The sequence below is a fragment of the Tenrec ecaudatus genome, chromosome 8 (assembly GCF_050624435.1).
Source record: "Tenrec ecaudatus isolate mTenEca1 chromosome 8, mTenEca1.hap1, whole genome shotgun sequence".
Taxonomy (NCBI): domain Eukaryota; kingdom Metazoa; phylum Chordata; class Mammalia; order Afrosoricida; family Tenrecidae; genus Tenrec; species Tenrec ecaudatus.
This window is the reverse complement of record NC_134537.1, coordinates 3,907,351-3,922,498: the sequence shown is the minus strand read 5'-3', so window position 1 is coordinate 3,922,498 and position 15,148 is coordinate 3,907,351. Positions and strand designations below refer to the sequence as shown.

Below are 15,148 nucleotides of genomic sequence, written 5' to 3'. Positions count from 1 at the left end.
CCTTATTCTAGACCCAACCTGAATTCGTCCTAGGTACAAGCATTTCTTGCTTATTCCATGACAAAGTTTCCTTCCCTGGGTTTTCTTTTATATTCATTATTTGTATTTTAGCCTTATATTATTATTGTTTTATCTTTACTACCTTATTATGTGTTTAGTGTTTTACTGTCTCTGTTGGGTTTCCCAGTCTGTGAAGCACAGAAGGAGTCGATGCATAGAGATAATCACTGATGCAAGGGCTTATAGGGGATGTAGGGGTGGGTGTGGGAGATAGGGAGGGTGAGTGGTTTGGGGGAACAAACAGTGAATGTGGGAGGGGAAGGAAGCACTAGAATGGATTGTGATTACACAACACATTTTAAAAGCAATTTAACCAGGGAAGTATATGATATGTGAATACTATATGAAGAAACCCATGAGAGAAAAAACGAAGAAAGAAAGAAAAATAGCCAAACTTGACCAATGTTTGTTGTGGGTGAAGAAGAAAGGGTTGTTGCAGAGGGGCATTGGTTTATGCCCATGGTGGTTGAATAATTTGGAAAATGATAGCAATCATGGCTGTACAGCACCAAGAGTGTAATCAATGACCCTGGATTGTATGAGTCAGAGTTGTGGAATGGGAGAAGGTATAAGTTTGCCACAATTAGTGGGGGGGGGGGGGGAAGTTACATGAATAGCGATGACAACAAGGAAAAAAAACATTCTAGGATTGAATGTGATGACAATTGTACAAGTCTTCTTGATATGATTGAATCACTGGATTGTACGACATGTGGATAAAGTGCTAATAACACTGTCAAAGGACAGAAAGAAAGACCTGCAAGAGGAAGGCAGGCGTGAGAACTCCATAGTGCAAAGGAATGTCATCAGAATGGATCTGAAAATACCTGAGGAGCCACCGGATGAGAGCTGCCTTCAAAAATATGCAATGTCAAAGGCAGTTCGTTTGGGATGTTGGTCAGGCCAGGGACCCTAAACAGAAGATCAACCCAGACTCATCTAGAACATTAGTTTCAAAACTGGAGACCACGAGGCCTCTTCCCCAGAGGTTCCCATCCATGGCATCTGCCGTGGGATTAGCAGTCTTTGTTTCTGAAGCAAGTGGCCCTTGGGAAAGAAGGAGAGGCTTCACCCATGAACTTCAGGGAGTGCATGAACCTCTGGACAGGGAAAGGCAAATGTGGTTTCCTCCTGAGAAGGTGCACATCTCATTCTCAGAGTCTCAGCTGCGTGTTCAGAAACACGGAGTCAACCTGCCCAGCGCACACTGAGGAGGAAGCAGAATCTCAGGGCTTGTGAGGAATGTGCCTGAGTCTGCACAGCCATCTGCCAGCAGAATTGAGATCCTGCTGGGACTACCTCTTTCCAGCCCCTCACTCTTATCCCCTGTGGGGAAGGTCAGCAGAGGGCACACACCCTATTCTGACCCTCAGGTGGTACACGGCAGAAAGGAGAGACTATGATGCTTCCCCAAGAACCCAGTACAACCTGTATCTGCACCCCAGGCCCTATCACCTGTGAAGTCCTCTCTGAAGAAGACTGCTAGCTGGGACAGAGGACACGGGTCCCGTTGGACACAGAGTGGAAATGGGAGATGCCTTCAGTTCCCTCCAACCTGAACTAGGGGTCCAGCTCCCTGTTTTTTCCTAGGTGCTTCCTCAGGACAGACTAGACCACGGTCCTTACCCAGCAGTGTCCTCAAGCCCTCCAGCCAGGCCACATCCCTCAACCCAGTTCACCTGCTCAAATTTGCCTGTGTGCCCCGGCCCCTAGTGTGTCCCCTAGTGTGTGCGTTTCCCCGCTTCCTAGAGCGGTAAGGCTGATGGGGTGACTTCAATGTCGTTCCAGTTGTTGCTTTGAGGATTCCTGAGCCTCTGCGCCTGCCAAGGGGGACCACACGAGGCAAAGTCTTGGGGTCATCTAGTTTGGGACCTGGTTCTATCAGACTCTGGTCTCGGTCTTTGGTTCACCTTACGCTTCTCCTTCTTTGGAACTGATAATGTCCCATCTTGGCCTGTTGCTCTCCTTTTTTCCTCTTTATCCTGTCTTGGTGACATGAGCTGCTTGAGCACTGACTGACCCCATCGGGTCACTCTGTCCAACTTGTCATCGCTGCAGCGGTTAAGAGCCATCGAATCGGTCAGTTCCAACCACAGGGACTTGATGCACCACAAAACAACAACCAAAAACACTGCCCGGTCCCACCGCCACCCTCGTGACTGTTCCTCTTTTTCTGCTGCCCCATCCGCTCCACCAAAGAGGCTGTCCTTCTCCAGGGACATGTCCAACCAACCCTTCTGATGACATGTCCAACCGGCCTTTCCTTGGCACCCTGTGGTGGTTCTCAGATCTGGTGGGGGTAGTTCAGCTATAATCTGTAAGCATTCTAACTGGATACACTCATTTAGGTTACCCATGATCCACTGATTCTAATGAAGCCCGAGTCTCTCTGTCTGAATTCCCCTCTGCTTGTCAAGTATCTGTCTATATGTCTGTCCTGCTGGTTTTAAGTTTTCCATGGCCCTTCTCTCCAGGAATACTCAACAGTACAAAGTGTCTGAGCCCTTGGCACTGAACAAGTGGCACCTTTGTTTGGGTGCCGGTTCCTTTGGGAGGCAGGCGGGAGCATTGTTTGAGAGAGGCAACCCAGTTGGGAACATGTTCCCAACACCCTTCTCAGACCCGGGAGTGTTTACCAGACCAGGAAACCAGCAGAGATTGCTGGAGGCTGGCCCTGGGCGAGCGTGATTTCAATCAGCACCCGAGTGGAAAAGAGGGCTGGGCTCTGAGGCTGGAAGCTGGCCAGAGAGGAGCAGGGCCACGGCCGCGGACTCCAGGTGGATAGTTGACAGTTTCTGGCAGTGGTGTGGGCTTTCCTGTTGATGCTTTGTCCTGTGAAGGAGTCACCCAGTGGAGCCCTGGTGAAGGAGTGATCATTTTCTCTGTGGCCGCCAGGCAGAGGCTGTTTCTCACGTCCGGCCGGGCCGGCCTCTGGTTTCGCTGGCCCCAAGGGTTTCAACTGAAGGGCGGGACCTTCCTAGTCCCCCATTCCCATCCCCCATCCCCCACCCCCAACCGGAGCCTACAGCCAGGACCAATGAAAGCAGCTTACTTCAGCCTCCAGTGACTAAGAATTCCCAGTATTTAAGAAGTTGCGGGAGCCAGCTGAGAATTGCCTTTGCTTTCCCCCTGCAGACGGGTGTGCTTCCTCTGCTTAGGGACCCGCAGAGCAGGCAGACGCCCTCCCAGTGAAGGGACAAGCCCGGCCCGGCCCCCCTGCCGCTGAAAGCATGTGCTTCAACCAGTGCGCCCGCTGCCTGGGCGTCTGCCTCTGCGTGCTCGCTGCCCTCTGCATCACGGCGAACACTCTGCTGTTCTTTCCCAACGGGGAAACGAAGCCCGCTTCCGACCAGCGCCTCAGCCGCTTCGTGTCGTTCTTCTCGGGGATCTTGGGAGGAGGTTTACTGGTAAGTTCTTCAGAAGGACGACAACCTTAAACAAGTGGGTGGATGGAGATACTGGATGGGGTAAGACGTGGCAAAAAAAAAAAAAGAAACACAGAAAAACGATAATAAGAAAATACAATAAGAATATTAAGGGTTCTTGGGGCGGGGAGGGAGGGGACTCAAGGGGAGCAGATATCAAAGCGTTCAGGAAGAGAAAGAAAATGTTTGGAAACCTCCTGTGGCAGCCATCGTTGGAGTGTGCTGGATCTGATGGAACCACGGAATGGATCTCTTCTGTAAGAGCGCCCCATGAAGAGGTTCCTTACATTTGTAAGTAGAAAGTAACACAATAAAGCACAGCGAGGAAAACATTCAGAAACGAAAAAGGGAGTCCTCCCCTGTGCGCTGGAGCACGAGAAGTGGGCTTGCTGCCCCTCCTGCTCCCCAGAGTAGATTAGCCAAAGTTCAAAGCAGGCTGCCCCACGCACGGTTCTGCAGGTGGTTTTTCCAAACTCCTCTTTCAACTACCAGGGAGCTACTTTTTTTGTTTGTTTGTTTTGCTATTTCCTTTATTTTGCAGTGGGGAAACAGGCGTTAGCCTCACTGTAGGCATGATTTAAATTAATGTTGAGACGCTATAGCCTCCCCAGCCCTGGCGCTGCCTTGTTTCTTTGCTCTGTTCTGGAGAGTGGGGAAGGGGTTGGCTGGTGTCCACAACAACAGAATTTGCTATCCAAGGTCCCTGCCGTTTATTCTCGGGTGTCTGCCAGAGGGCCATGGAAAAAGGAACTAACCGAGTGGGTTGCCGTGGGGAGCGAGCCATAGTTTTGCTGCCTGTGTTTGATTCTGGGGTGCAGTTTGTAGGATGAACCTACAATTAGCAGTGGACAGTGGACCGGTGTCTGAAGCGAACGGTGGGATATATCGTGTTTTCCAGGGTTGGTTCTGATCATGGAACCGAGAGGATTTGTCCGCCTCTCAGCTGCAGGCGCTGCTTTCAGTTACAGGTGGAGAGAATGCTGACAGACCCGAGTTGGCACATTTTAAATTGCCAGGATGGAGACGTAGAAAGGGGACTGTTATGAAATTGTTAATACCATACAGGGGGGTTTTGTTCCTTGTCTCAAAAACCTCCTCACCGTGACACATAGTGACCCTCCAGGGTGGAGTGAAACTGCTCCTATGAGTTCCCAAGACCGGACCGCCTTCGGGAGTCGACAGCCTGTCTTTCTCCCACGGAACGTCTGGTGCTTACCAACTGCAGACTTGTTGAGTTGAAGCCTAGTGTGTAACCATTGCGCGTAGTTAAGAAGGTGAAAATGTCGCAACCGCATACCCCAATGGCGACATGGGAAACCCGTTACATGTGCCAGCATGATCATCACATTAACACAATCATCTGTTCGGAGCCTAGCAGTGGGCTTGTTGAAGACGTTCGTATTTATTATGCAGAATTTCCATCTCGCTCCTAAACACAAACACCGACAAGTGTCCGTGCTTTAAGAGGGATTTGTAAGGATCATCGATGTTTTACAGGAAACACGATCCCATTGAAAAAGACGGGGTTTAATATTTTCACAATCGTCTGCATCTGGGACCATGTCATGGCTCTTAGGAAATGAAGCAATGCAGGTTATTGTTGGATGCCACCCCACCCCCCAACCATTCTCCAGCCTCACCCCAAAGATTGCTTTGAAGGCAAAGCCTTGATGGCATTTAGAGTTTTTTTCTCCTCTGAGTTTGACAACTTTTGAGAGATGTGGTTGGTTATCAAACTTAGTGCTAGAAAGAAATGTATTTACGGAAAGCTGCTGAGCTGGGCCCAGAGGTACTGGGGCTAGAGGATGACTTGGATTTGCTTGTTTCCTGACCAGATATTCCTCCCCGGCATTGTCTTCTTGGGACTGGAGAGGGAGGACTGCTGCGGCTGCTGTGGAAACCACAACTGTGGCAAGCGATGTGCGGTAGGTCATTGCGTCCTGACGGTGGCCCCGGCCCCTCCGTGGCTGCTGTGGTGCTCCGGGGCTCATGTCTGTGTTACTGTGTACCTAGATGCTGTCCTCTACTCTGGCTGCCCTCATTGGAATCGCAGGATCTGGCTACTGTGTCACTGTGGCAGCCCTGGGCTTAGCGGAAGGACCACTGTGTCAAAATAGCCAACACCAGTGGCACTACCCCTTTGCCAACACCGAGGCAAAGTAAGTAATGCTTCTCCTCCGTGAGACCCTGTGGCCTCAGATGCCAGACGTGTACAGCAACAACTTCATTAAGCAAAAAGGCACCCAGCTCTCTGTGCATCCATCCTCAGCCCGTGTTTACTAGCCCCAATGCACGCCAACCATGGTGTAGGTCACAGGTACCTGGATGCCACGCTGAGCCACGCCACCTCGAGTGCTTGAATGGACTCAAGGATCCCATTTACATAACCACCCTGTCAGGTGACTCCCACTGTGGTGCCCAGCTGACCGATGAGGAAAGGGGGCGCAGGGATGATATGACCTATCCAAGGTCAGTCACATTGTTAGAGGTGCCCATCCGGGTTTGAAGCCAGGTCAGTCTGGCCATAGAGTTTGTGCTCAGAACAACTGGCGGTGCAAAGTGAATACAGTTTTCTGATAGCAAGTATAGGAAGTGAACTAGAAATCTCCAGGGAAAGCCACACCCCACACGGGCACAATCACAGCTAACATCTTGAGGGCGTGTAATGCATCCCTGATTGAAAGCGACCAGGCTATCCCAGGTGGGTCTTACTTATGACTGCAGGATCAGTAAGCTATACGACATTCCATTGTACTCATTTCTCATTCGTTCTTAAGAGAAGAACAGAAATAGAAAGCTTGTACATGAGGTGATAAATGAATAGCAGCCCTCATTGGGCAGGAATTGATTCCGAGTTTACTTCTTCCTCATTCCGTTTTTAAAATTTCGATCATGAAAGCCTTAGTTTTGAGATTCGTGTGTGCCGGTAAAAGGGATTTAGATTGCCATTACATTACCGAGCTGGTTTGTCCCCCATGAATTACAGAGCATAGATGGGGTGAGACAATCGTGGTCTTGGTGGGTAAAGCATACTGGATTTGGGTCTCAACTCTGGATAGTCAGGAACCAGTGAACCGGCCTCTATGACTCTCAGTTACTTCATTTGTCTGAAAAGACTTCCAGCACCTGTCTTGAGGATTAAGGGCAGAGCGCATGTAAAACACCCATGACAGTGGCTGGGACATCCACATAACTCAAGCTGTTAATATGAAGGCGCTTTGAAACGTTCTCGGCAATTTTCACTATCATTTCATTCTAGTTCTCCAAGAACTTTTGGGAAACCCCTCACGACCAACTAGATTACACCAAATACAAGCAAACAGGTGTCTCTGGAGGAGAAGTGAGCGCTTACAGACGTTGGAAACTTTAGTGCTCAAGGTTGTTATTGGTCCTTGGTTCATTCTTGTTCAGGATCTATTCATGGGAAATGACTGTTCATGAGCATACGAACGCACACACACACAAAACTGCCAAACACACCCAGTTCTAACAAGCAGTATGATGAACAGGTCTGGAATGTGGGGAGAGGTTTCGTTTTTAGTCATTGATTGATATTTTCCAAAGATGCATACCAGCTTCTATAAGAAAACATCCCCTTCTAGATAATTTTAGGGAGGGATCTCATCCTGAAGAATAAATCACTAAACCAGTGATTAGTTGCCCAAATGCCAAACACAATCAGAGAATGTTTGGATACTGTAAGTCAGAAATGCAGACTTGCAGAAGGACAAATTGAAATTCAGATTGGCTCCCTCGAAGGCTCTTTCTAGGTCTCAAATTCCAAGCTCCCTTCTTCTGCTGTGGCCAGAAGAAGTGACAAGGAAAACAGTAACACGGCATTCTTTGTGGAGCTAAGTCAACACACACACACACACACACACACACACACATCAATCAATCCCATTTCACTAAGAATCCAAATAGTCTAGGTTGGAACAAAAGCTGAAATTCTAGGAGAGTAATCACACAGATAATTTTTCAGACTTTTCAGAATAGTAGCTGGGTATGTACTTAGAAAAATCTTCGAAGATAGGTGTGTGTGTGTGTGTGTGTGTGTGTGTGTGTGTGTGTGAATACAAGCACTGTGTAGATAGGAGGAGACTTTAAAATGTCATGGACATTTAAAAAATTATCTTTCATTCCCCTTTTCTATCAACTTTTGTGAAGTGCATGTGTGTGTGTATGTGTATGATTTGTAAATATATAGCAAGGTGGAGAAGCAAAGAGAGCCCTGGCCATGCAGTGGTTAAGCGCTTGTCTGCTAACCAAAAGGTTGTGGGTTTGATCCCAGCAGCTCCCTTGGAAAATGATGTGGTAGCTAGGAATCAGGATCTACCAACCACGTTCAGTTTTATATATAGTGAAAGATGCCCTCAGCAATGGTTTTCTAAGATCTTGCCAAACAATTTCAGCTTGTTATTTGTCATTTAGTCACTTCCGAGTACCCATCCCATTTCAGGTACTCACACGTGTTTCCAGGGGCTGGAAATACAGTGAGAGAGTGCTTGGCTCTTCCCTACATAAAATTCAGCCTTAAGGAATCAAGAGATGCACGGGCAGGTATCTGCCCCTGATCAAGGAAGGAGTCTTTCTTCAATGGCCCCTTTCACGCTATCTTTACATTCCTCGAGTACATCCCTGATAGATTGAGATCGCTGATTACTTGTCCACACCCTGAGATGGCCAAGCTCTTCCAGAATTGAATTTGTGTCCCATTCACCATTGTGTCCCACCTGTCATTAAATGTCTAACTCCCACTAGGAAGGTAACAACCTTTATGGAATGTGAGGAGGGAACACCCAACACCCCAGAAGCAAAAGGAAAGATGCGGTACCCACTTAGACAGTTTGATTGGATCCCTGTGCTACATTTTGCAAATTAACTTGTTTCTTAAAGGTAAAACGGTCTCCTCTGCAAAGCGCTTGCATGTTAAAGCTCTAAGTTTGTAGGACTGGAGTAATTTCAGATGGAGTGAATTGAATTTTAATGGAATGATCTGAATTAGTATTTTTAAATTCATAAAAGCTAATACAAAGATATGGCACTTTCTGGAGAAAAAAAACCTCACTCACTTGATTACAAAGGTCTATTTGTCCTACAATAGAACATTTAACTAAAAATAAAACTTGGGAGAAGGGTAAAATAAAATCAACTATAGTTCCACTGCCTCAAAACTTTGGGTACTTTCGTTGCTCTAGGTTTGCTTTTAATTGAGATCTGCATACAGACTTGAATTCGATAAGAGGAGCTGACACCAAGGGCTCAAGTAGAAGGAAAATGCTTTGAAAATGATGGTGGCAACATATGTACAAATGTGCTTGATACAATTAGAGTATGGATTGTTATAAGAACTGTAAGAGCCTTCAATAAAATGATCATTTAAAAATTACTTTTATCATTATGACAAGATTGGAGCTAAATTCCTCTTTCCATCTTGGAGGACTCTGATAGAGGCTGTTGAAATAATTCATTTTTGCTTTTGATCAAAGTAAATACCCCACAAAAAAATAATTGATGAGCCACCCCACTAGCTTGGTTACATGTCAGACATTCCTCCTTTGTTCCACAGGTACCTTTTGGATAGTTCCTCCTGGTCCAAGTGCATTGAACCTAAGAACATCGTGGAATGGAATATTACTCTGTTTTCTATCCTCTTGGTTCTTGGTGCGATTGAGTTCATCTTGTGTCTCGTTCAAATCATAAACGGATTGCTTGGAGGCGTGTGTGGCTATTGCTGCAATCGGCAGCAGGTAAGAGCCCCGATCTATCTGATTGCTGCACAGCACAGAGACACACGCCATGGAGAAGAAAGGCAGGACCAAAGCCTTTCCCGACTTGTCTAGCATTGCCATATCAGAAATATCAAAATAGATACCGTTAAGAAACAGAAATGTATTTTCCTCACAGTTTAGGAGGCTAGAATTCCAAGTTCAGGATGCCAATTATAGGCTACTTCTCGTTTCTCTTCAGTTTCAGACCGCACCATCTTTGGCTGCTTCTTTCTGCATGGGATGGAGCATCTGTTTTCTCCCGTCTCTGCCTTGCTCGCTTGTTTCATCTCTTTCACATGTCAAAAGAGATTGGTTCTACCTATACGCTGCACTAATTCTGCCTCCTCGGTGACATCACAAAACATCCCATTCCCAAGTGGGATTATAACCACAGGTCCAGAGTTTAAAATAGCACGAAATTTTGGTGGACACGCTTTAATCCATAGTTTTTCACTGTCACCCCACAGTTCGTGTCTTCGCCATATGCAAAACACATTCACCCCATCCCATCAGCCCAAGTCTAAAGTTAACGCCCACTCCCAAATCTCATCCTCTGTGCTCCATCCTGAGGGCAAAATTCCTCTTCATCTGTGACCCCATAAAATCTAGAGCCCACGTCATCTGTTTTTAAAGTGTCGTGGAGAAACTGCCACCACCAGCAGAGTTATTCGGATGCCTAATGGGGAAAATTGAAGGGAAGGAAGAGCTAATGTGCACCAAGCAAGTCCGAATGCGGCAAGAGCAACTTGCCTGGGTTTATACCAGAATACCCAATAAGCAAGCACAGGCTTATTTATGCTTACTTACTAATCTGTAGTGACCAATTTCACATTTTTTCACCACATAAAAGACTCAGACTGGTGGGTACCCTCTCTCCCAAACCCACAGCACCTTCCTACACAATCAAAACCTCCTTTCGAATTGATAATCCCTGACAAGATAGAGCACTTGTGAGCACCGTAGAGCAGCGGTTCTCAGCCTTCCTAATACTGCGACCCTTGAGTACAGGCCCTTGTGTTGTGGTGACCCCAGCCATAAAATTCTTTTTGTTGCTAGTGTTATGAATCATAATGTAAATATCTGATCTACAGGATGTATTTTCATTGTTACAAATGGAACATAATTAAACATAGCTAAAGCATAGTGATTAGTCACACAAAATATGTCATTATATATTGTGAAATATTTATGCATTTTCCGGTGGTCTTAGGCCACCCCTGCGAAAGGGTTGTTCGACCCCCAAAGGGGTCTCGACCCACAGGTTGAGAACGGCTGCTATAGACTTGCTTACAGGGTAACTTGCCCCAGACATTAGCTCTCAAGACCTGAAAATGCTCCTCTGTTCTCGAAGGTAATGGCCCTGAGCTCCTGACTCCGGGTGTTGGCCATGCTTTCTGGATTCTGAGTGGAAGCCTCTTAGCCCTGGACCTCAGCTCTCCCTTGCGGGCTCCCTGTGATGGCAACTCTTCTGCCTTGGCTTTGGGAGGTCCACTCTCATAGTCTGTCTGAGGGGTGACCAACCCCCTTCTGTCACTTGAGCACCATAGCCTTACTCCCTTCACTTCTGCATCATCTTTGAGGAAAGGCATCCACAGTGTTCTACGTTTCTCTAAGAGTAAATTTCCTCCAGTCTCAGGCACTGCATGACCTTGTTCTTCACAGTTGACTCTGTGTCCTGTCACCCCTAGACACAGTGCCTTATTTAGGATCTAATCTACTGCTCATCCCACCACCCCTGCACTCCTGCCCCGGCTGAACAGATCATCTGCACCCACCAAGGTGCACAGCCTGGGAAACCCCAAACAGGGGCCCTGGGAGTCAGCACTGTTTCAAACAAGGGGCTTGTTTGGGTTCAGTTCTGGCTGAGGAGACCCAAAGATATCCTTTCTTCGACGACTTTCACACTCCCAGTTAATCTATACAAATAATAGCCAACCTTTATTGCACTAGATAATACTTAAGCACGTCCCAGTGAGTTAGCTCCTTAATTCATCTCCGCAACTCTTAAACAGCAAATATGATGATCACTGAGTCCATTTTCCAGGTGAGATGGAGTCTCAGAGAGATGAAGCAATATGTCTAGCGTCGTCCACTTGGTTCCAGCTTCAACCCCATGAGCCACTTTATGCTAATCCTGCTCTTAACTGCTGGCGACTCTTCATTTCATTGGCCTAACTCCCTCACCTTATTAGGAACCCGGGAAACAGGAAGAATTACTGAATAGCCTTTGAAAAACAGCCTTTCACAGTGAAAGAAAACCAGGAAGCATTTGTTTCCTGGGGATACAATTGAGGACTAAGTAGGTATTTGTTAGTAGTAGAGAAAGTTGTTTCTATATCATCCTAAAAAACCATATAGTATTGAATTACTCCAAGTCCAGCTTTGGTCTAAATTTCTGTTGTTGTAGATCTGCTTCTGTGAAACAGGAGTACGTCGGCAAAAAGTTGGATGGCTTTTTGTAGTCATTTATTTCTTTGGGTCCAGCACTGGCACTTCTCTTCATTTTCTTTCAGAATATTATAAAACGGAATGAAAGCCAGTGAAGTCCTTGGTTCCCATGGAAGGCCTGACTTCAATGGAGACTTTCCATTTGGGAGAGGAGGGCAAAGAAAACCCTAGTCTTCCTTTTCAGACAAGTACAGGAAGACTAATAATTTCTTAGGAAGCCTTCCACATGGAGTTTTCCCAGAAACTGGTTATGCAGGGGGCCTGGAGGGTGCTGATGGTCAATTCACCACACCGATAGCCAAATGTTTGGAAGTTGGAATCAACCCAAAGGTGTGTAGGAAGCAACGCCTGGTGATCCACTTCCAAAACATCCCCATTCCATCCCAGTGGGACTCTACTCAGGCACACCTGGAGTCTCCATAAACCAGCACTGACTGAAGGCAACTGATTTGTCCAATTGTTTTCATTTGAGCAGACATGACAGCTCAGAACGACTCTACTGTAAGCCCTCTCTAGCTTTGAATTTGTACACGGCGGAACTTAAACTAAGTGAAGCTCTGCCGGGCTTCTGAGCAGGTGTCCTTTGGAAACAGGCATGAAGGCCCGGTGACCAACATTACTGAAGCGCTTTGACAGCGAGTAAGACCAATGGCAAATGGTCCCACAGGATGTCACATCTAGGTCGCTGCAGGGCTGGCTTCTTCCAAGACCCTGCAGTGCTCTTTACCCATTTCCTGTAAGACAAAGAAGGAGAGCTGTCACTCTCATTTACAAGACAAAAGACACCTGGGAAGGACAGCCTGTGAAAGAGCCAAAGGTTACCCACCCCTGAGCTCGCTCCGGCGCAAAGCTCCCCTCTTTCAAATCTCTAGCATTATCTTCTGAATCCCGAGGCAAACGCACCACGGAGGCTTTCCAGGGAGGGGGTCAGCAGTTTCCACGGCCCCACAGCTTTTATTTCGGCAGAGCAGCAGGGCTGGTTTGTTTCGGAAACACTGCAGAAGCATTGCCTGCGCCCCAAGTGGTGCTGACCCAAACTCTGCTTGTTGAGATCATTCTACTTTCTGTTTGCTCCACACCGACGCGCGCCTCAAGGGCTGACAGCCGCCTTGACTCAGTCCGATGGTAACTTAACGAGTGTTTCCTTTTCTCGTTGCAGCAGTACGACTGCTGAGAGAACCAGCGCAGGACAGAACCACAACCGGCCTTTTCCATCGTAATTTATTGTACTTGCATTCCTTTGTAAAGCTCACCCATTCCACTTTTATAAATATGTGTACAAGCTGACATCTTCACAGATTATCAAGTGTTTGGACTTAGCAAACAGATTTTTTTTATTTTGTTTTTGTCCCTAAGAAATAAAAAACAAAAACACTTAACTTCACTCTGGAGATAACTGATACCAGACTGAGCGAAGGTCCTCAGATAATCTGAGATGGACTATGGCCCGGAGTCACGTTTCTGAGAAACATTGCAAGGGCAGAAATCACATTCCAAATGCCAGTGTGTATACATCTATATACATATGTATCCATCGACATATATACACACAATCACACATATACACGTGTGTTTTTTAAATGAAAGATTCCTAGTTGCTTTTTTTTAAGACTTTTCTTTTTCTGAAAAGCTCTTTTCCACTGTTGCTCTGGTGTTTCCCATCTGTCTGCAAACCTGTAATGAAGAGTCCTTTTGAACGACCTCGTGGCCTCTGATAAACAGATTCTGACACAGGACCGCTCTCAAAAGAAGCTACAAACCAAGGAATGGGTCGCCCAGTGCGGTGGTGCTGGCTGCTGCAATCGCTGCAGACCCTACGTTCTCCCCTTTCACGCAGAAAGATGAATTCTGAAGGTCACCTATAGTCAGTGAAAAGACATGGCAGAAGGAGGATGGGAGGATGGAAGAAAGCAGCCCGGCCACGGGGCCAGAGCAGGAGGGAGGGGAAAGACCACAGGGAGCACGTGAGCATCTTGTTGGTTTCAATACCCAGATAAAATAAAATGCACCCTCACTGCAGTTTTGGTTGAGTTGTATTGTCTGTAAAGTTCCTCCTTTTTTGATTATATTTTTACCCTTCGGGTTGTCCTGCCCCAAAGTGCTAGGATTGGGGCGAAGATTCCACCATGTCTTCTGGTTCCTTTACCTCATCATGTCCCATCCTTCACTCTCGCCCCATGCTTCTCCCTTCCTCTGTGCCCCTGAACCATCTTCCCGTGCCAACCCAGGGGGCACTCACTCACTTGGGAACTTTTCCGCATTGCCAGCCTTCCAGGCTCATTGGAAGGGGAAGACATTCTCTTGGCGATTTTTTGGCTGTTCTACAATTAGGCTCCTTCAAGTGACAGGGTCCTCGGACTCAATGGGAATTATTACAGAAATGCTCTGCTTTGGGCAGTCACTCCCAGGCAACAGATAAGCAAGTGAATGAAGAGGTTGGTGCACATGATGAGTGTGCTCAGGTGCTAACTGAAAGTCAGTTTGAGCCTATCAAGAGGTGCCTCAGAAGAACAGCCTGGTGACCTACTTCTAACTATCAGCCTTTGAAACCCCTGGGAAGCAGGTATAGCTCTATTCTGAGTGTACCCGAGGTTACCATGTGTTGGCATCAGTTCTGCAGGCAACTGCGCTATTAGGCAGGCGGAGCTGTGACAAGAAGCAAGGTGGCTCGGCCGGTTCCCTGACTAAAGGCTTCGAACCTTTGTGCGGTGGTCCCACCGGCAGTCCACTGACTTGTATAAGGGCTGCCTTCTCCGAATGACTCCTCCAACACACGCACACAGCAAAAATGCGTCGGACTGCAATATTAAGCAATGTAGGAGATACTTTATCAGAATATATTTTCAAATGATAACGGATGATAATGAGCCAACACATCGCCCCAACAGTGATCGTGTGAGATGCAGTAGTGGGGTTATGAATTTCGATGCTTTTGAAATCTTCTTTCAAGTGAGATGTTTTAAGATCCGAGTGCCAACAGTGACTATCACTGTGGTTTATTGTGTATAGCTGTACTTAAGAGAAATAGTATGCCTTGGTTAGACATTCGTGAAAACAACGGTCTATAGCAACAAAAGAAATCCTCTTTCTTCCCAGAAATCTATCCATGGGTGTCTTGGCCATCCTTAGACCCTGGGTTACGAGTCCTTATAATAGAGGGTGCAGAGGATAATTGAGAAGTGACCCCCATGGACACCTCATATGTTATCTGAAATAACCGCGCCCTATCTTTCAACCTCCTAGCAACGCACAAGCCACTACAACATGGTCAGTGGGTGGTGCACACAATCACAGCAACCATTGACAAACATCGTACCATGGGCCGGTGATTATGCTCAGCTTTTTTTTCTCCCTAAACTGTAATTAGCTTTTACACGTAATGTCACTGAATTCTTATCATGATCCCCAGGAAGTGACGTTTGTCTCCATGTTATAGAGTCAGAG

General features: G+C 46.9%; 1 protein-coding gene across 1 annotated transcript; it reads left to right on the top strand.

Moving 5' to 3' along the window:
- Positions 1–2,893: 2,893 nt before the first annotated feature.
- TM4SF1 (transmembrane 4 L six family member 1) lies at positions 2,894–13,714 on the top strand. Its single transcript, XM_075555920.1, has 5 exons — positions 2,894–3,467; positions 5,321–5,410; positions 5,499–5,644; positions 9,055–9,235; positions 12,864–13,714. Exons 1-5 carry the CDS (start codon positions 3,291–3,293, stop codon positions 12,876–12,878), a joined length of 609 nt encoding a protein of 202 aa, XP_075412035.1. The 5' UTR covers positions 2,894–3,290; the 3' UTR covers positions 12,879–13,714.
- Positions 13,715–15,148: the final 1,434 nt, after the last annotated feature.